Source organism: Heterocephalus glaber, unplaced genomic scaffold (genome assembly GCF_053883595.1).
Source record: "Heterocephalus glaber isolate CG9 unplaced genomic scaffold, H.glaber_assembly_v1.0 deba00000937, whole genome shotgun sequence".
Classification (NCBI taxonomy): domain Eukaryota; kingdom Metazoa; phylum Chordata; class Mammalia; order Rodentia; family Bathyergidae; genus Heterocephalus; species Heterocephalus glaber.
The window spans coordinates 6,724,014-6,743,717 of NW_028258173.1; the positions used below are offsets into that span (position 1 = coordinate 6,724,014).

General features: G+C 49.5%; 2 protein-coding genes across 10 annotated transcripts in view; one reads left to right on the forward strand and one right to left on the reverse strand.

Moving 5' to 3' along the window:
- Gga3 (golgi associated, gamma adaptin ear containing, ARF binding protein 3) overlaps positions 1-3,771 on the forward strand; it is a 15,216-nt gene extending 11,445 nt beyond the window's left edge. Inside the window, exons 12-17 of one of the 2 annotated variants that reach the window (XM_004860653.3) lie at positions 73-143; positions 428-744; positions 942-1,165; positions 1,478-1,647; positions 1,798-1,908; positions 2,146-3,771. In XM_004860653.3, coding sequence (XP_004860710.1) covers positions 73-143; positions 428-744; positions 942-1,165; positions 1,478-1,647; positions 1,798-1,908; positions 2,146-2,256 — 1,004 coding nt within the window. In that variant the 3' untranslated portion in view covers positions 2,257-3,771. The remainder of the gene's footprint in view (positions 1-72; positions 144-427; positions 745-941; positions 1,166-1,477; positions 1,648-1,797; positions 1,909-2,145) is intronic. The other variant, XM_013078183.2, reaches the window with a different exon arrangement.
- Positions 3,772-4,246: 475 nt separating this feature from the next.
- Nup85 (nucleoporin 85) overlaps positions 4,247-19,704 on the reverse strand; it is a 33,925-nt gene continuing 18,467 nt past the window's right edge. For all 8 annotated transcript variants that reach the window (XM_021241151.2, XM_013078217.3, XM_004860647.3 and 5 more), the window contains 12 exons: positions 16,300-16,434; positions 16,083-16,205; positions 15,752-15,883; positions 15,445-15,551; positions 8,784-8,867; positions 8,560-8,625; positions 8,218-8,369; positions 6,973-7,090; positions 6,770-6,870; positions 5,214-5,365; positions 4,763-4,864; positions 4,247-4,433 (listed from right to left, as the gene is read on the reverse strand). In XM_021241151.2, the coding sequence (XP_021096810.1) occupies positions 4,332-4,433; positions 4,763-4,864; positions 5,214-5,365; positions 6,770-6,870; positions 6,973-7,090; positions 8,218-8,369; positions 8,560-8,625; positions 8,784-8,867; positions 15,445-15,551; positions 15,752-15,883; positions 16,083-16,205; positions 16,300-16,434 (1,374 nt within the window). In that variant the 3' untranslated portion in view covers positions 4,247-4,331. The remainder of the gene's footprint in view (positions 4,434-4,762; positions 4,865-5,213; positions 5,366-6,769; positions 6,871-6,972; positions 7,091-8,217; positions 8,370-8,559; positions 8,626-8,783; positions 8,868-15,444; positions 15,552-15,751; positions 15,884-16,082; positions 16,206-16,299; positions 16,435-19,704) is intronic.

The window sequence follows — 19,704 nt, forward strand, 5'->3', positions numbered from 1 at the left end:
ATGTCTCTTGTCCTGTGTCCCTTGCTTTGGAGAGCTGGGGCTCAGCCTCTGAGTTTTCTTCTGTATTCTCAGGACTCTCTGACCCAGCCCCCACTGCTCTTCCCAAAGAGTCAGCTGGAAATAGCCAGTGGCACCTGTTCCAGGTATGGGCACAGTCCAGTGTGGTGCAAAGGTAAAGTGTTGGCCCTAGGACCTTCACTCACAGCGTCTTCTCTTTACTGACTGGTGCTTGGCTGTGTTTCCCCTCCAGAGCACTGTCCAGTGCAGCTGGGAGCATGTTGCTCCCAAGAGCCTTTTTCTGGCCCTGTCCTTGGAGGCAGCTAGTCCCCAACAGGCCTCCAGTGCCCCTAGGGAAACCTCCAGGGGATGATGAGCTGTGTCCCTGCCATTGGCAACAGCCCTCTGCTCACTACTCTTCCCTGTGCAGGGTGAACAGTCCAGTGTGGACTTCTTCAGCCCCAGGCTGGGGCCTGCTACCTGCTCCTTGGAGAGGCCCCTGCTCCCGCCTTCAGATCTCCCATCAAGCACGTCCCATGCTCCACTGCCATCTCGCTTCCCAGCTCCTGTGGTCCCAGCCAGCACACCTGGCCCCAGCGCAGTCTCCTTCATGTTCACCTCCGGACTTGCCCCAGCTTTGGCCCCAAAGCCTGAACATGCAGCTGCTGAGTCCCACAACTCAGCACTAGGCGACAGCACCTTGAACCACCTGGATGCCCTTGATCAGCTTCTAGAAGAGGCCAAAGTGTAATGAGTAGGGGAAGAGGGGGCAGGTGGTGCGGAGGGTCATAGCCTCAGGACTGGGGAAGCCTTTTTGGTTCCATCTGTCCAGCTGGAAGCTGGGGCTGTGGGGTGGCTAAGAGCCGTCCCTGGCTGGGCCCCTAGTGAGGGGTTGGCTCAGCATGGCTTGTGCTGACTTGCCCTCTATCCTTCCTGCCTCCCAGGACCTCAGGCTTAGTGAAACCTGTCTCCTCTTGCTTTTCCCCTGGGGCCACCGCCTCCCCCCTGCTTCCCACCTCCGTTCCAGCCAGGCCTCTCCTGCCCTTCTCCACGGGACCCGGCAGCCCTCTCTTCCAGTCACCGGCCTTCCAGTCCCAGGCAAGCCCCATGAAGGGGCCTGAGCTCTCCCTGGCCAGTGTCCACGTGCCCCTGGAATCCATCAAGCCTAGTAGGTGTTGGAGCTGGCAATGGAAGTGGGCCCAGCAGCCGTAGCACTGGAGGGTGTACAGTGGGTGGGTACAGGTGCTCTGTGTAGAGGTCCCCGGGGTGTCCACTGCCCTGCTGTCTCAGCCTGTGCTTGTTGCAGGTGTGTGTGCCCTCAGGACCCCATCAGAGGTCCTTTGCCCAACTCCATTGAGAGCACTGTGATTATGGCCACACTGTCCTCCACCTTGTCCCTACTTAGCTACAGTGCATACTGCCAGGGGTCTGGGGTGTCTGGCACAGCACTTTATCGTCACATTCATGGCCCTTCTTGCAGGCAGTGCCCTTCCTGTGACAGCCTATGACAAAAATGGCTTCCGCATCCTCTTCCACTTTGCCAAGGAGTGTCCACCAGGACGACCCGATGTGCTGGTGGTGGTGGTGTCCATGCTGAACACAGCTCCTTTGCCAGTGAAGAGCATTGTGCTACAGGCTGCAGTGCCCAAGGTAGTGCCAGCGTCCTGGGCCTCCAGAGGCCAAAATTGCATTCATCTTGAACCCAGTGCATGGAGGGCCTTTTGGAGGCCAGCAGATGGCAGTATGTGTGCATCCACTGTAACCAGCTCTCTTCAAAGACTCTTTTCTCTTAATCTTTAGACAATGAAAGTGAAGCTGCAGCCACCCTCTGGGACAGAACTCTCTCCATTTAGTCCCATCCAGCCACCTGCAGCCATCACCCAGGTCATGCTGCTGGCCAACCCAATGAAGGTGAGCAGGGGAGAGTCTGGGTCTCTGCTGCCCCAAATTAGGACTCCTCCCCTAAGCCTAGCAGGGACCTCTCCAGCCTGCAGCTGCAGCATTACCTCTCCCTTTGGTGCCCCAAGTTAGGTGCCCAGGTGCAGGTGAGTGGGTGGGTGGTGGGAATAGGGATTCACAGGGCCATGAGGACAGCAAGGAAGGGGCCACATGGACTGAATCTGGCTCACCTGCTGCCTTCTGTCACAGGAGAAGGTGCGTCTCCGGTATAAGCTGACCTTTGCTCTTGGGGAGCAGCTGAGCACAGAGGTGGGCGAGGTGGACCATTTCCCTCCTGTGGAGCAGTGGGGGAACCTATGACCCCAAAGGACGCAGTGATCTCCACTTTTAAGCCAGGCAGGCTGGCCCGAAATGGAGAGAGCTCCAGTCCAATCAGTCTCAGCATCCTGACAGCGCATTTGTAGCTTTGATATGGACATGGGGCCCTGGGGACTTCTGCTGGAAGCTATCCTGCTGCTGTGATAATCTCTCTCCTTGGGCCCCTAAAAGGACTTGTTTTTATCTACCTGTGTGACTTGAAGCGGCCATATACTGTCAGGGGTGGGGAATAAATAGCTCATCTATACTGCGGTACTGGGACAGTAGACCCCAGGCCTGGAGTAAGTTTTCCCCTGTATCGGGATCTCTGGTGCCTGGGGGAGGATTCTAAAGAGGTCTTGGGTCCCTGCAAGAAAGGGGTCATGGTTTGAGGCTGCAGCCCCTGTTGCCAGCCTGGGCTTCCCCTACTGGCAGGCTCTGCTGCCACCACCATTGAGCTGGGCAAAGCCATGGGGCCACAGTGAGGGGTTGGAGTCCTCTGGAATCCACCTGCTTTCTGTGGGCAGCAGCATCCTGAATGGCCACCAAATGAGTTCTGCACTTGTCCCTCTTGGCAGTGATGGGCTGCATCTTGTAGACATATCAGCAGGACATGGAATTCAGCCAATTAGAAACAGCCTGGCTTCATGACAGACAAGTAGGGATAGGAAAGAAGATGAAGAGAACCAGTTTCTGCCCTTCAAAAGGAAGGGCTGGGAGCTATTTAGGAAAAGTGCACCTCCTGTGTATAGACAGGCCATCCTACTCACTACCTCCTGCTCAGCATGATGTAAACTGCTTTCCTTCCCCTAGCATCTCTGAGAGGAAGGACCACTCCCACCACCCTCTGTCCTGCTTTGGCCTCTCCTTCCTGCCAGATGTGCATGGTGTATGGCACCTCTGGTTGGGCCTAGGAGGCCTCAGGATCAAGTATGTTGCACTGAAATTATGTCCTTTTGTGCTACACAGAAATCCCAACTGTCCCCCAACTACAGAGGGGGCACTGTCAGCAAGATGTTGGCCTGGAGGTGACGAGGGAGGGGCTACACTTGAACCAAGGCTATAACAGTGCTCGGCCCAGCTGCTCCTGGGCAAGGCATACTGAACCACAAGGCAACAGGAAACAAAATTAACAGCTGCCACAGATGCTGGGGAAGGGCCATGGCTCCTGCCCTTGCCAGGTTTCCTTGCTGTAAATCTAGAGGTCATCTCACCCTCCTCTCCCTCACCACCTTTAGTAAGCAGGTTTCACTGCTTCATCAAGACAGGTCAAAAGTGAATAGTTCTCACTAAAGGAATAAATCCAAGAGCTTTCTAGAGAACAGCGAATGCAGCCCTGGGAATGTCTATGGGATTACTGTGTGAAAAGCTGTACCTTAATAAGCTTTAGACATCAAAATTAGTTATCAGTGTTACTCCTACTATTGAGGTCACTGCTTGTGACAAACAACTGTACTAGATATACTGACTCTGCTGCCCTTGTTTTGCTGCATGTTAAATAAAACTATTTTTAACCTAGCTGGAATCCTTATAATAGACAACATTTGGCCCAAGGGGAAAGTGCCTCCTGTGAATTCCAGGTGGGTGGGTAGAAAGTACAGATCTCTGAAGGCTTTTAGGACAATCAAAAAGATGGTTTCACCTCAAATCATCGGCAACACTTAAGCTCTCAAGCCTAAGTAAACCACCAAGGACTCCCTTTTGTTTAAGTTTCCAGTTATAAGCAGGACTCTACACTCACACTCACCATTCCTACCTTGGGGTGGGTTCTCTAGGAAAGCAGGGAAGACAGTTCTTATCAAAGAATACAAGTCAGGCACAATGTTCCATGGTAGTAGTCCTAACTACTCGGGAGGCTGAAGCAGGAGGATCCTTTGAACCTGAGAGGGCCAGCTTGGGCAACATAGCAGGATCCATCTCACAAAACATAAAACATTTTCTTCATTTTTGCTTAGATTCAGAGTAAACATGGATAAAAACTCCTTGGCTGAACTCTATTTGCCAAAGAGAACATTTATTTTAAAAAGCTATTATATACTGCCATACAAAGTTACCACTGCTACAGCTCTGGGCTGACCTCAGGAACCTTCCAGTGAGCCTTCTCTTATAATTGCCCGAGCAAGATTCCTGGCAAGAGCAAGTCTCAGCATCTCCACCTTGGTGGTCTCTATGTCGTCATCCTAAAAAGTAGAGAGCTGGTATGAGGAACAGCAGGAGTGCTCCCCACAAGGTAGAAGGCATTTAACACTTCCATTCTCAGTGTAAGCGTATGCAAAGGCCCACTGCAACCAATCAACAGAAAGGAGAACTATGGAGACCAGAAGACAGAATCACCCATTTCCTTCTAAAAGTTGGCATGGCATAGTTACACGGAAGCAGTAACTGAGAGGTATGAGTTCCTATGGGGCCAGTCAAGTGTTTCAGGAGCACAGGTCCAAAAAGAAAGCCCGAGACAGGGAGCCTTTTCCCACCTTCACCATGGAACCATCAACCAGAAAGCTGAAATGACCTGGAGTTTCTGGGCATTGGGCTCTTCACACTCCAGCCTCCTCGAGGTTAAGTCCTCCAAGCATCGCATCAGCTCATATGTCTGTTCTGCTGAAAAGATCACCTGGGGGAGAGAGGTTGCAAGGTCTGCTGGTACAGGCATGGCCTGAGTTCAGAGGACTTCACCCCGTGTTCATGGGACAGGGGCTCTGGGTATGGAGCCCCAGGAGGGTGGGGGAGCTTCCTAGTCTCAGTCCAGCCCTCCGTTTAGGCCCTAGGCTGAGTACTTCCAGTGGACAGGGTGTGGCATTTCCCTTTCTCTGGTGTGAACTGGACTTGCAACAAAGGTACAATGCAGAAAGACGTGTGCTCACACAGGACTACTTGAAAATTCATGTCTGTCTGTAATAGACACAAACCAAGCTCTCGAGAGCTACAAAGGCAGACAAAATTCCTATAGACTCAAGCCTTACCTGTTTCTGTTCCAAAAGTGGGAGGGCATCTGTGAGCAGAGTCATCCAGAAAGAGCGGGGTGCAATCTGAGAAGTCATCAGGGACAGCAGAAGAGACGAGGCTTCACTGAAGCGCTTCTCCCCATACAGTCGGTGGAACTCGCGGTACTTTCCTGTTGGGAGGAGGAGCACGATTTCACCTTGCATCCCCCTAAATGTGGCCGCTCAGTGACACCTAGAGAGGTCACCCCAGCCCTGAAAAAGAGAGGGAACAGGCATGTGGCACATGCCTTTAGGCACAGCACTCTGGAAGATAAGGCAAGAGGATCCTGAGTTCAAGCCCAGCCTGGCCAACTTGGCAAGACCCTCTCTCAAAATAAAAAAATACAAAAAGGGCTGGAAATCAGACATGGTGCAAAGGCCAGTAATCCCAGCATTCTGGAAGGCTGTGGCAGGAGGATGGAAAATTTGAGCCCTGGTTGGGCTACTTAAAGAGACTTAACAAGACCTTGCCTCAAAAAAAATAAAGGGGCTGGGGCTGGGGAGTTAGCTCAGTGGTTCCACCACCTGCCTCAAGGTCCCAAGTGCAAGATCCCAAGTTCAATCCCTGGTACCTAAAAAAAAAAGGGACTGAGGATGTAGCTCAGTGTGAAGGCCCTAGGTTCAGCATCCAGGACATAAAAAAGTGGGGATAAAGCTAAGTGTAGAGTACCCGTTTAATAGCTTTACCTAACCTAGGGTGTGACACCTTAGGTTCAATCCTAGCACCGCACCTAAGGGGAAAAAAAACCCCACACAACACAAAGACACTAAAGAGACGGCAGCTAAATTTGTTACCCTGGACAAGTTAAGGACATTACCGTGACAACCCAGAGTGTGTATGAGAGTGTTATATCAATGATGGATCTTTTTTATGGAGGGAAGTTGAGGGTTGAAACAGGGTGTTGCTCTGTACTTCAGGCTGGCCTTGAACTCCCAGCAATCCTGCCTCAGCCTCTGAAGTGCCGGGATTATAGGCCTGCACCACACACCGTTCCAGTGATGATCTCTTGCTTTTGGTAACTTACATTTATAGAGTGAAATACAAACTGAGGCCTTTAGACGAACAATATCTCTTAACTTACTCTCAAACGATTCCCCAAAACACTGATGGGTCAACAGAGAATAAATGAGTCAAAAAAAAATTACTGGTGAATCTATGAAAAGTGTATTTAGGAGTTCCTTATACTATATGCTACTTTCGTAAGTTTTCTCCAAGCTTGAAATTACTGGAAAATAAAACATTATCAAAATCTTCAGTCTGAGCTGGATGTGCTGGACAGGATTGTAATCCCAGCACTTGGGAGGCTGAGGCAGGAGGATTGCCGTGAATTCGAGGCCAGCCTGGACAACATAGTGAAATCAAGGCCAGCCTGAATTACAGAGCGTGATCCTGTCTCAAAAACAAAAACCTGCAGTCTGGTACACAGGATCCCTATGTGGTTTGGGCGTTACCAGGAAGGAAATGCACCAATCTAGAACAAGTCCTCCAATCTCTACAATGGTCCACAGTTCCCCAAGGGACAGAGCTGACTCACCCAGGAATGTCAACCGATCACTAAGCATCATGGCTGGCCCCAGGTTGTCAATGAGATCCAAGTCAGAGAAACAGCCTCGCTCGCAGTAATCCCTGAGGAACCTGCAGGCCCGGCCCAGATGAGATCAGAACAGCCATCCCAGCCCCACTCCTCGACGTCCAATGTCCCATGCAACCCCCAGAGCCAGCGCCAGCCGCACTCACCTGTCTGAGACCAGTGTGGCAAAGGCAGCATCTTTGGCACGGATGCTCCAAGAGAGGGCGGAACCCAGGCGATTGTTGCGGACAGCCTTCATGGCCAAGATCTTACAGATGCTGCGGACTTCACAGGCGAGACAGAAGGCAAAGGGTCTCAACCAGTCACCCCCGCCTTCAGGAGTGCTGTGGTGACAGGCACAGCTTTCCCACAGCTTCACTACAACTCCACAGCCCCAAGCACAGGCAGGCCAGCAGAACTAGAAGCTTTTGGGTTTGCTAACAGTATCTTCTCTCTGCTAACAATATAACTTTTGGGGTGTTTTTTGGGGGGAGGTACCAGGGATCAAACTCAGGATCTCACACTTGCCAGGCAGGCGATGTACCACTGAACTACATCCCCAGCCCTGGTAACAATATAACCAGGGCCACTCACAACACACTATCAGCTTTATGGGGGTGTGCTTGCTTTCTCCCCACACACTAGCCTCCTCCATTACTCTCCCATATCTAAAAGGCGTTTTCTGAGATGGCCAGATGTGTGAGTGCCTCTGGGAGGAGCAGATAGGTCGTCATGGGAACAGAGTTGTGTACATTCATCCCCTCCCTGTGCTCCTGCTGAGCCATGAGCCACTGCCTGCGCCCCTTCCCATCCTGCCCAGACTTTGCTAGCAGCAAGACACCATCTGTATAGAAGCCTCAGCACAGACTCCAGCCTGAGCTCGTAAAGAAAATGTGACAAGAAGTGGGTCAGGGACTTCTCTAAAAGGCAAAGTGGCCAGGGATTTAGCTCAGTGGTTCTGCCACCTGCCTTGAAAGCAGAAGGTCCTGAGTTCAATCCCCAGTACCAAATAAATAAATAAACAAACAAATAAATGAAAGGGGCCGGGGGATTTAGCTCAGTGGTTCTGCCACCCGCCTCGAAAGCAGAAGGTCCTAAGTTCAATCCCCAGTACCAAAATAAATAAATTAATAAAAGGCAAACTGCTCGGGTTTTTGGGGGGTTTTTTTGAGACAGGGTCTCACTGTGCAGTTCAGGCTGAACTTGAACTCACTGTGTAGCCCAGGCTGGCCTCGAACTCATGACAATCCACCTGTCTCAGCCTCCTGAGTGCTGGGATTATAGGCATGTGCCACCAGGCCCAGCAGTAATAGTCTTGTGTCTTAGCCCCTCTCTCCATCGTGGTGGAGCTCAGCCGAAATGCCCCAATGTCCCAATACCCCAAGGGGTGGCTGGGAGCAGAACCGACCCACCTTGTTCAGTCATCTGGCGCTGCTCACAAATCCGAAGCACCTTGAGGGCTTTCTGCTCGGTGTTGAGAGGGATCCGCTCAAGGTGCAGCTCCAAGGAAACACGGCCCAGCTCAGGGCAGTGGTCAAAGTAATCTACCCCCAGCTGCCAAAGGCTGCAAAGTTCCCAGGAGAACAGATGTGAAGGCCAGGTGAGCCCAGCGCTGCCCAGTAGCTCTGGGGACTGGGACCTAAGCCTTCTCTTTCCTGACCCTCTCTGTAGCCCTCAGGGGACCAGACAGGAGAACAGTCCCAGGCCCACTAGATGAGCACCTCAGTGTACCCCATGCCCTCGGGCCTTCCTACCTGTGATGAGCAAACAGCCCCGAGGCATATTCCAGCAGGAGGAACTCTCTCATGTTGGAACCAAAACTGAAATATAACAGAACAGGAGGCCAAGAATCCAGGCCCGCTCCATTCAGGGCCCCTTTCTCCAGCCCAACCTCCCTTCCAGACATTTGGTCCAGCCCACCCCATCCTTGAGGGCATGGTGGTGGGCAGAAAAGAGTTGGTGTGTCTGGTAGGCTTACTAAAGGTTGTGTGACTGGAGGAGCCTGCAGTGATCCAGCAAGTCTGTCAGGTGAGCCACAAACCACCAGTTGCTCAAGGCGATGCTGCAAATTCAGACAGCAAGGGAAGAAGTAGTAAGGGGACAGACCACCTCGCAGGTGGGCGGGACACCCCCATGTCTTTTGTTTCGGAAGGATGGGTGGGATGTTGCCTCCCACCTGTAAGGATGGCTATGGTAAGAAAGGACAGAAACCGCAGCTGGCAAAGGTGCAGAGAAAAGGGAGCCCTCACATGCTCTTCCTGTTCATGTAAATTGGCATAGCCTTTGGGGAAGATGTTATGGAAGTAACTCAAAGACTTTGTGACCTACAGCTGGGCCTGGGGGCACACACCTGCAATCTCAGCTTCTCAGGAGGCAGTGCCAGGAGGATCTTCAAGTTCAAAGCCAGCCTCAGCCTGGGCACCTTAGCTGGACCCTGTCTCAAACTCAAATTTGAGCTGGCCTGTCTCAAAACTTAAACTGGGATGGTCACAGGATGATCATAAGGTCGAGACCAGCTTACGTAACTTACTTAGTAAGACCCTGTCTCAAAAAATAAAGAACTGGGGAAGTAGCTCAGTGTGAGAGCCCTGATTCAATCCCTCATAATGAAAAAAAAAGTTACACCTTAAGTTTTCGGGTTTTTTTTTTTGAGACAGGGTCTCACTATGCAGTGCAGGCTGGGCTTGAGCTTGCAGCAATCCTCCTGCCTCAGCTTCCCTGAGTGCTGGGATTACATGCTTGCACCACCATGCCGGGCAAATACAAAGTTTTGTTGCTGCTGCTGGATATTGAACTCAGGACCTCCACCATGCACTGAGGTATACCTTCTGTCTCTGAAAACCTTTTATCTTTCCTGGGCAGGGTAGATGGTGGTGCATGCATGTAATCCCAGCACTCTAGGAGGCTGAGGCAGGAAGATCACAAAAAAATTTTTGGCACCAGGAATCGAACTCAGGACCTTGAGCTTGCCAGGCAGATGCAGTGCCACTGAGCTAAATCCCTGGCCCACCCTAGGCAATTTAGCAAGGCCCTGTCTCAAAATTTAAAAAAGGGATTGGAATGTAGCTCAGTGCAAAGGCCTGGATTCAATTCCCAGTACAGCCCCCCCCCCCAAAAAAGTGTAATGGAATGGCTGCCACAGCTTCTGGTGTCTCAGCAAAGGGACAGCAAAGGGACGTGGCAGTGACCAAGTCTGGAGGGTAGTAACTGCTGAAGGGCCCTAGAGAACCGACAGCAGGGTTCAAGTGACCGGTTCAGGATAAAGTGCTGAAGGAGGTCGCCTTGGAGTCCCCGCAGGGTCAGGCAACTCTGTACTACACAGCTAGATTCAGAAGTCTCATGAGTACCTTGGAGACTTTCGTGAGAGCAGCCTCTATGTAGATAAGGCATCAGGCAGCTGCCAACATCTTGCCAAACACCCAGTGAAGTATATGCCAGCTCTGCTTCCTTTTGCCAGGGAGCAAGGTACTGGCTCATCTTTCAAGGCAGCCATAAGCCTGTGGGGAGGAAATGGGCCCTCAGAGGACTACTGCTGCCATCCTGCAGCTGTTGGGCCTAACAGACAAGCAAGCCTACGCAGGTGCTGACAGACAAACCCACAGGCGTGTGGCAGGGGCTGACAAGCCAGAGCCTCTGCTTCAGGACCCCCTGGCTGCCGTTTCTGTCTGAGGGTTTGGGAGCTGTTAAGGGAGGGACCGGGTGCCCACGTACAAACCTCTCTCCTAGCATCTTTGAAGGATTCCCTTCCTCTGCCTGTCATGGGATAGTCACGGACGAGCTGACAACAAACCCCAAGCAGAAAGGTTTCTCCACATCATCAGCCCACTGGCTCCATTCCACAAAGACACACTGCCTTCTCCCTGGAATTGTGCCAGAGTCTGACCTATTGGGCCCTTGGGAAGCCAACCACTTGCAAGACTCAACAAATCTTTCCCCACAAGGAGGGCATATTTTTAAAACTGCTACAGGCTCAGAAGCCAGTGCAGCCTGTTATCATTCCTGGGAATAGGTCTTAGGACTTCTTGCCAATTCCTCTTTCAAAATGGACAGGAGATAGCTTCCTGTTCGAAAAAAGGTAAAGCTGAGATTTACAGCCAACAAACCTCAGATCCTTTCCTTTTCCAGATGGCAGAGATGCCTCAACAGGGGGGTGAGCCTGACGCTTCCTTCTGTGCAACTGGCCCGAGAGTGACACCATGTGGTGGATTGACTAATGGTCAGTTTGTAAAGCCCAGCTAAACTCAATCAGCATGGTCTGGGCGTGAAAGATCCACCTGAAGATTGTTACCAATAGCCATAAAGAGAGAACTGAGCTTATCAAAATCCCCAACTTGAAACTATACTACAGAGCTACTGTGATAAAAACAGCATAGTACTGGCAAAGAAACAAACCCAAGGATCAGTGGAATAGATTAGAAGAAGCAGAAACAACCCCAGACATACTCAGTCACCTCATCTTTGACAAAGGACCAAACCACCCTCATTGGAGGAAAGATAGCCTCTTTAATAAATGGTGTTGGAAAAACTGGATTTCAACCTGCCAAAGATTAAAATGAATCACATACCTATCACCATACACTAAACTAAGATCAAAGTGGATTAAAGATCTAAATATTAAGACAGAAACACTAAACTTGCTGGAATATAGAACTCTTGAAGACGAAGATATTGGCATAGGAAAAGACTTCATGAACAAAACCTCAGTAGCACCGGAACTAGCACAAAGAATCAACAACTGGGATCTCATCTTGTTAAAAAACTGCAGGCGGCGCTGGGGATTTAGCTCAGTGGTTCCACTGCCTGCCTCACAAGCAGAAGGACCCGAGTTCGATCCCTGGTACCAAATAAAAGGAAATGCTGGGGATTTAGCTCAGTGGTTCCGCTGCCTGCCTCACAAGCACAAGGTCCCGAGTTCAATCCCTGGTGTCAAAAAAACCCAGAAAAAACTGCAGGGGCCGGGGGTTTAGCTCAGTGGTTTTGCTGCCTGCTGCGCAAGCTCAAGGACCCAAGTTTGATCCCCTGTACTAAAAAGCTGCACTGCAAGAGGAACCACCAACAGAGCTAAGAGACAACCTACAATGTGGGAAAAAAATTTTAGCAGCTATACCTCAGACAAAGATCTACTATCTAGAATATACAAAGAACTGAAAAAAACCAGACCTCTGAAAAAAATTCAAAGACCCAATTCAAAAATGGGCATCTGAAATGAACAGACATTTCTCAGACAAACAAGTAAAAGCAGCAAATAAATATATGAAAAAAATGTTCAACATCACTGGTCATTCGAGAGATGCAGATGAAAACAACACAGATTTGGGCCGGGGATTTAGCTCAGTGGTTTCGCCGCCTGCTGCGCAAGCACAAAGACCCGAGTTTGATCCCCGGTACCAAATAAAAAACAAAAAAAACACAGATTTCACCTAACTCTACAAAGAATGGCTGCTATCAAGAAATCAAACAATAACAAATGCTGGTGGGGGTGTGGGAGAAAGGAACCCTTCTCCACTGTGGGTGGGAGTGCAGACTGGTGCAATCACTATGGAAAACAGTATGGAGATACCTCAAGGAACTAGGGCTAGAGGTCCCATTTGACCCAGCAATTCCCCTGCTAGGTATCTTCCCCAATGAATTAAAAGAATCATACCACAGCGATATATGTGCACTCATGTTTATAGCGGCACAGTTTGTAATAGCTAAAGCTTGGAAACAGCCCAAGTGCCCATCAACTGGAAACTGAATAAAGAAGATGTGGGGTTTTTTTTACAAAATGGAGTACTACTCAGCCATAAAGAATGAGAAACTAGAGACATTTATAGCTAAATGGATGCACATTGAGGCCATACTCTTAAGTGAAATAAATAGGACACGTGTAAATACTGAATAATTTCTCTAGTGTGAGAAACTGAAAGTGTAAATAAGGATTAAAATGATTAAAATGAATAATTCATAATTTGAAATAGGAAAAGGTCCAAAGGGGTAGAGGTGGTGGGAGGGGAAGGGGAAAGGAAAGAAGGGAAAGGAAGAATTATAAGAAAAAAATGGAAACAAAATCTATGTAAATCAGGAAGGGTGGAGGGGGTGAAGGGCGCATAGGTAATGGGAAAAAAAATAAGAACCAAGATACATCACGTACAGGTACAAGCACCCAATGATAAATGTAAACGCACTGTATACCTAAAATGTACCAATAAAAGAATTTAAGAAAAAAAAAAAAAAGGACTGAAGGGGACGATCTTGGCCTGTTGATTTGCTAGGAGAAGCTTGCTGCAGATGGTTTTCCTGATGCAAACTAGGATGTTCTCATCAGAAGAGGAGCCTGGGACCTCGCTGTTGCTGGGAATGGCTGCTGTTTTCATGATGGGAGTTCTGATCTTCACTGTGAGTGTCACTTCCTGGCCCCAATGTGGATCCCTCAGCTTGGTGGCAGAAATCCTTCACCCCACCAGCGTAGATTTTCTGGTTTCCATCACTGGCCTTTGGGCCTTCCAGGTGCAGATCCTCAATACGGACAAGCCTGAGACATTACCGTGGGGTCTAGGCCACTGGCTGGACTCGAGGACATTGCCTTGGACTCTAGGCCTTCAGCTGGACTTGTGTGGAAACTGCTGGGATCTAGGCACTCAGCTGAATCCTTTGGGCTCCTAGTGTGCAGTTAATTTCCTGCATTCCTTTGTATTTGACTCTTTGGGTAATTATCATAATTTTATAAGTTATGTGTGTACTGTATTTAATGTATTCCCTCGCCAAATACACACATTCTGTGCTACACAGAAAAGCCACTCCTCTTCCGTTACCTCCCTCTCCTCCTCCTGTTACTGGAAACAGCAGGGTGCTTCCTCACTTATAGTCTCTGCATCCAAGACTCTCACTCTGCTCAAATCTGTTGTTCCTAAAAGCCTAGACTACGAAGGACCCCCTGGTGGACTCACTACTGTAATGGACAGTATACCCAGGAAGCTTGGCAGACATCAACAAAGCCAAACAATGAGGCATGGCTTTTAAGTCAGCTGGCTACCTCCACACACACACTCCTACACCTGCACCAGCTGTTCACAGCCCTTCGAAAACAACACTAATGCAAAACTCTTCTTTTCAAAAACCTGCCGTCATTTTCTTGAAACCCAGGCTTTTGGCCAAAACAAGAGCAGGTAGCAGGAGAGAAACCCTTCCTACTGCCCAGATCCACTAAAACAGATCAAGTCAAGGTCAGCAAACTTGGTACAGAGCAAGACTGCCACTCCCGACTTCCTCAGTGCATGGCCGGGGTCTACAGAAGGAAGGGAGGCTGCTTTCTGACTTACATGTGGATACTTTTGATTCACTATATGTGACACTCCCTTTCCTGCCTCACTAAAGGCTCAACACAATGATAGGACACCCTTATAACAGCCAGAGCCCCACAGCTGGGTAGCCACTGACTCACCAGAACAAGACTGTCAGAAAGTACTGTCAGGGGCAACCTACTTTCTCGTCCCCCTTCTGTCTCTCAGACAGAAGCTATCTTTCAGTGAATTTTCCTACTGTTTTTTTTTTTTTGGATCGAATTCAGGACCTTGTCCTTGCAAGGCAGGCATGGTGCCACTGAGCTAAATCCCCAACCCAAATTTTGATACTCTTAAAAAAAAAAAAAAAAGTGCTGTCCTGTAAGGTGGTTGCATGCAGCTGGTGCAAAGAAAAGAGCTTGCTTTTTCTAGACCTTAAACATCCAAGTCATTTGCTGCAACACTGTTTTATTTATTTATTTTTTTTTTTTGAGACAGGGTCTCACTATGTAGTTTAGGCTGACCTTGAACTCACTATGTAGCCCAGGAAGGCCTCAAAACATGAAGCAATCTTCCTGCCTCAGCCTCCCAAGTGCTGAGATTTACAGGTATGCACCACCACACTGGCCTGAAATGCTGCTAGATATCCCTGAAATGAAGAGTTATATAGTAGTCCTCAAGCCTCCAGCAAATCCCCACGCTCAGCCAGAGAGAACCCATTATCTACCTGGAACCATCAGGGAAGGGAGAAGGGGCAGGGGATATGTGTCACCTCAAAATTCCAGTATTAGAGGTGGGGCCTTTGTGCTTGCTTCAGCAGCACATAAAGTATAGAGGTGGGGACTTCAACAGGTCATTTGTCCATGAGGACTCCTCCTATGTGAATTAAAATCAGGTGACCTTACAAAGGTGACTATGGACGAAGGCTGTTTCCCCTTTCACCTTCCACCATGTGAGGACACTGTTCCTGCCCTCTGAAGGACACCCCACTCAAGGTGCCATTGTGGGAGCAGAGCCCTCACTAGACACCAAATCTGCCAGGGCCTCCATCTTAGACATCCCAGGACTGTAAAGTAAATTATGTGTCCTGAATAAATGACCCAGACTCAGGTATTCAGTTATAGCAACATAAGACTAAGGCAGCAGATTTGCAGGAAGGGTATGGAATACATTTTAGAAACCGATGTAATGGGCCGGGGATTTAGCTCAGTGGTGCTGCTGCCTGTCTCGCAAGTGCAAGGACCTAAGTTCGATCCCCAGTACCAAAAAAAGAAACCAATGTAGTGAGGGCCGCACAACACTGTCACTGGACTTCATGCCACTGAATTGTGTACCTAAAAACAGTGAATGCGGTACTGAGCGAGGGATCAATCCTACCTGCACTCCTTAATCACTTGGTGGATGTCGAACTCAAAGGCTGCCATCAAGATGTTGTCCAGGGGCTCTGGGCTGCTCTCACCTCCCAGAAACATGTCCAGGCTGGACTGTGGAGAGGTGATGACCCACTCAGTTCCCAGGTGAAAGCAGAGGCTCAGGGGGCAGCAGGGCTACTGTACAGGGAACCTTGGAGAGGGGTGATGGTTTCCTTCAAACAGAGCTGACGAAGTTTCTGTTGTCGGGGAGGTTCGACCCAGCATGGAGCCCAAAGGAACCCCTAGGGTCCCCTCCCACAGGGGTCACTCACCTGGGCAAAGAAGTGCAGATCAATGGGCTTTACTGTGGGGTGAGAGTACAGCAGCCGTGTCACGAGGAAGTGATACCAGTTATTCAGAAGCTCCTTCTGCTCCAACAAGGCAGCCTCGTCCCCCAGCATGATCTGAGGAGAGACACTCCGTGAGCTCCTTTCCTCTCCAAGGCACTGGGACCCACAGTTTCAACTACAAGTCAAAAGCTCTCTCCTTCCCCAAGCAGGGTGACCAGCAGCCCTGTCTACGGGGGGCTGTTCCTCCTGCTGTAGCTGTGCAGAAGGCCACGGCCCCAGGAGCATCCACCTGGCCCAAATGCATCCACCAGACCTTGCACAGAGACTCCAGGGCAGGGCTGGCAGCAAACGTGTTGTCCTGCAGGTGCCGCTCACACTCCTCACGCCAGTGCTGCCACTTCAGCTCCAACTCCGTCAGTGTCTGCGTGTTGCCAGGCTAAGGAGAGAGACTGGCTGAGATGCCACCGCACCCACCCCTTTGTACTTCAGAATCCCCCATATTCTGTGACCCAGCAGGCAACAGCACATACGCTCAAAATGGGCATTGTCCTCATCAGGTCCCCCAGAATGCGGCACATGTCTGCAGAGGCGGGGTTGGCATCGGCCTCCCTGGACAGCATCTGCCGAGCTTCATCCAGGCGGCCCTGTAGCACCAGGATTGTCACCTGCAAGACGTGCACCCATGAGCACGGGCCCAGCGGCTCTAACTCCTCACACAGGCTGCTTGCCACCCCGTGAGGCAGCCCTGGGAAGATAGCTCCTCCCTCCAGAGGAGCCTATCACAACAGTATCGTATGTGTGGGGTTTTGTTTTGTTTTGTGGTACCGGGGATCAAACTCTGGTCCTTGCGCTTGTGAGGCAGGCGGCAGAACCACTGAGCTAAATCCCCAGCTTGTGTGGGTTTTTTGTTGGGGTTTTTTGTCAGTACTGAGGACTGAATCCCAGTGTACTCACCACTGGGTGCTATCCCCAGCCTTTCTCTTTTTTGAGGCAGGGTCTCATAAATTTCCCAGGCTTGCCTTGAACTTGCAATCTTCCTGCCTTAGCCTCCCAGTGAGCTATGACTTTAGGCACGTGCCACCGAACCCAGCTGGGTTTTTGCTGTAGTTCTTATTTTAGTTTTCTGAGACACAGTCCCACTATGCAGCCTAGGTTGGCCTCAAATTCATGACTGTCATGCCTCAGTCTCCCAAGTGGTAGGCTTACAGACATGTGCCACCACACCAAGCTCTCTCCACCATGTTTATCAAACAGCCAGTTATATAGCCCATCACAACCAAGTTCAAGCTCAGTCTGGGCAACTTAGTTATTTGGCAAGACCTGTCTCAAAATAAAATTTAAAAAGGGCTGGGGATATAGCTCACTGCAAAAGCACTGGGTTCAATCCCCAGTAACAAACAAAAACCAAAATAATGCCTGTAATGCCAGCACTCTGGGAGGATGAGTAGAAGAATTGAAAGTTCAAGCCCAACCTGAGGAATTTAGTGACTTAACAAGACCCTATCTCAAAAAAAGAGATGTATCATGTATGGATGTAAATTCCCTATGATGTGTTATCATTATGTATGCCTAAAATGTATCAATAAATGTTTTGCTATTAAAAAAAAGGGGGCCACCAGGGATTTAGCTCAGTGGTCCTGGTGCCTGCCTTTCAAGTGCAAGGTCCCGAGTTCAATCCACTGTACTAAAAAAAAAAAAAGGCCAAGTGCAAAGCAACAAAAGTCTGAAATGTCTGACCACACCTAGCCTCCTTGTCTCAGCCTTCATACTCTAAATGTGTTTTCCCGGTCTGTTTAGTGCCATTTCATGCATTTGTGTGGATCCTTGGAGTCCCCAGCACAGTGCTGCAGTGCTGCCCGGTGTTCCTAGGTGCAAAGAGACTGTGAGATGTTATAGAAGCTTCACTGAGGCATGTGAGACAGTGCTGATGGTCCCAAGGTTCAACTTTAAGGTTGTATTTAAACAAAAGACATGTGAAACAAAGTTATATATTGATCCGTAGACAAAGATGGCTGGTAGAAACCTAACCAGTATTTTCCCTGGGAGCAATGGTTCTCCATTTACCAATGCAGTGTTCAAGGCAACTTTATAAATCATAACTACCACAAGTAGTGAAAATCCACTGTACATGTATATCTAAAATATACAAAAGAAAATGTCCCACAAAACAAACAAACAAAAGAAAACATCTTTTACCATAAGTTATGCTCAAAAAAGTTACAGACAGGGCCAGGGATTTAGCTCAGTGGTTTCAACAGGACCCGAGCTCACTCCCCAGTACCAAAAAAAGAAAAAAAGAAAGTTACAGACATATGATGGATGCACATACACACACAGACAACTCCTGAAGTTTTCCTCTCTCTACCTGGACTTCCCTCTCTGGTATCTCATATATCCAACTGCCTAGTCACTGTCACCACTGGAATCTCTAACAGGCCTCATAAACTAACGTGTAAATTCAAACTCCCATCAAGTGTGATGGTGCATGCCTGTAATCCCAACACTCGGGAGGCTGGAGGCCAGACTGGATGACATACTGATACCCTGCCTCAAAAAACCAAAATAAATAAATAATAAAGTTAAACTCCCATCACCTACCACTCTCTCCCACGTTTTCTTTCTCATACACTAGTACGTAATCCATCAGCAAATCAGAGGCTCTCTTAAAATCATGCGTAGATGCTAATCCATTCTCACCATGTCCCCTGCTCAGCCACTTCTCTTGTCCATGGTCCTGCCATCTTTTCCTGGTCCAGTACAATAGCCTCCAAACTGGCTCATCTGCCCAGGCTCTGCTCTCGCCAGGGAAGCTAGGTAGGCATGGGAAGGCCCAGGCCAGGTCACGGTGAGCCTCTGCTCAGCTCTCCAGTACCTGGCACCCCATTTGACTAGCTCAGGAGTACAGCATGTTGCGCATCAGCATGTCAACTGTTTAGACACTCATGTCCTCCGACTAAGTTAATCTTAGAAGAGCCCTGTGACATAGGCCAGTATTATTATTCTCCCCAAGTACAGATGAGGACACCATAGGCCAATAATGGCAAACCTTTCAGACCTTCCAATGACAAACAGCCCTCTGTGGCACACATGCCACAGGTTCGCCACTACAGCTCAAGACTGTTGAGTAACTCACTGGAGATGTCAGAGCTGGCAGGGGGCAGAGAAGGGTGCTAACCCAAGCAGTAAGCACAGAGAATGCCGCATGACTGAAGTCCCTGTGCCGGCCAGGGAGGCCCTCTCCAGCCAGGCCCTCTCCAGCCAGGCCTGCTAGCTCGCTCGTTATCTCCTGACTCAGTCAGTCTGTAGGATTCAGCATCCACAGGCCACACCATGAGAAATCCCCTTTCTCCCCTCATCAGCAGCTCTCCTCATTGCCCAGATCTCACTTCCATGGCACTCAACAGCAAGACCTTCCTTGACCCTCTCCCCTTCCCGGAAACTCCTCTCTAATATCTGCCACATTACACACATTACTTGCTTGTATGTTTCTTTTCTGTCTCCCCGCCAAGGATGTAACTCCATAAGGACAGGAATTTTTCTGATTTTGCCACAGCTGCTTTCTTGGTGCCCTGCAAATAGTAGGCACTCAACATACAGGCAATGAATCAAAACCTCAAAGTTCAGCCCAATACTTCCTGAGCAAAAGTGCTCTCTTGGGCTGGAGATTTAGCTCAGTGGCACCATGCCTGCTTCAAAAGCACAAGGTTCTCAGTTCAATCCCCTATACCAAAAAAAAAAAAAAAAAGTGCTCCTCTTACCTGTACATTTCTGACACTAGAAGGCACAGAAGTATCTCAAAGGCAACAGCTTCTCACCTGAGCTGCACTTTAGTCGACTTTCCACTACGCTAATGGACTAGCAAACTCCGCCCTGCCACTTCCAAACTGGTCATAGGACAAGAGCGGTGAATGGAAACGGTGTTGCTGACAGACATA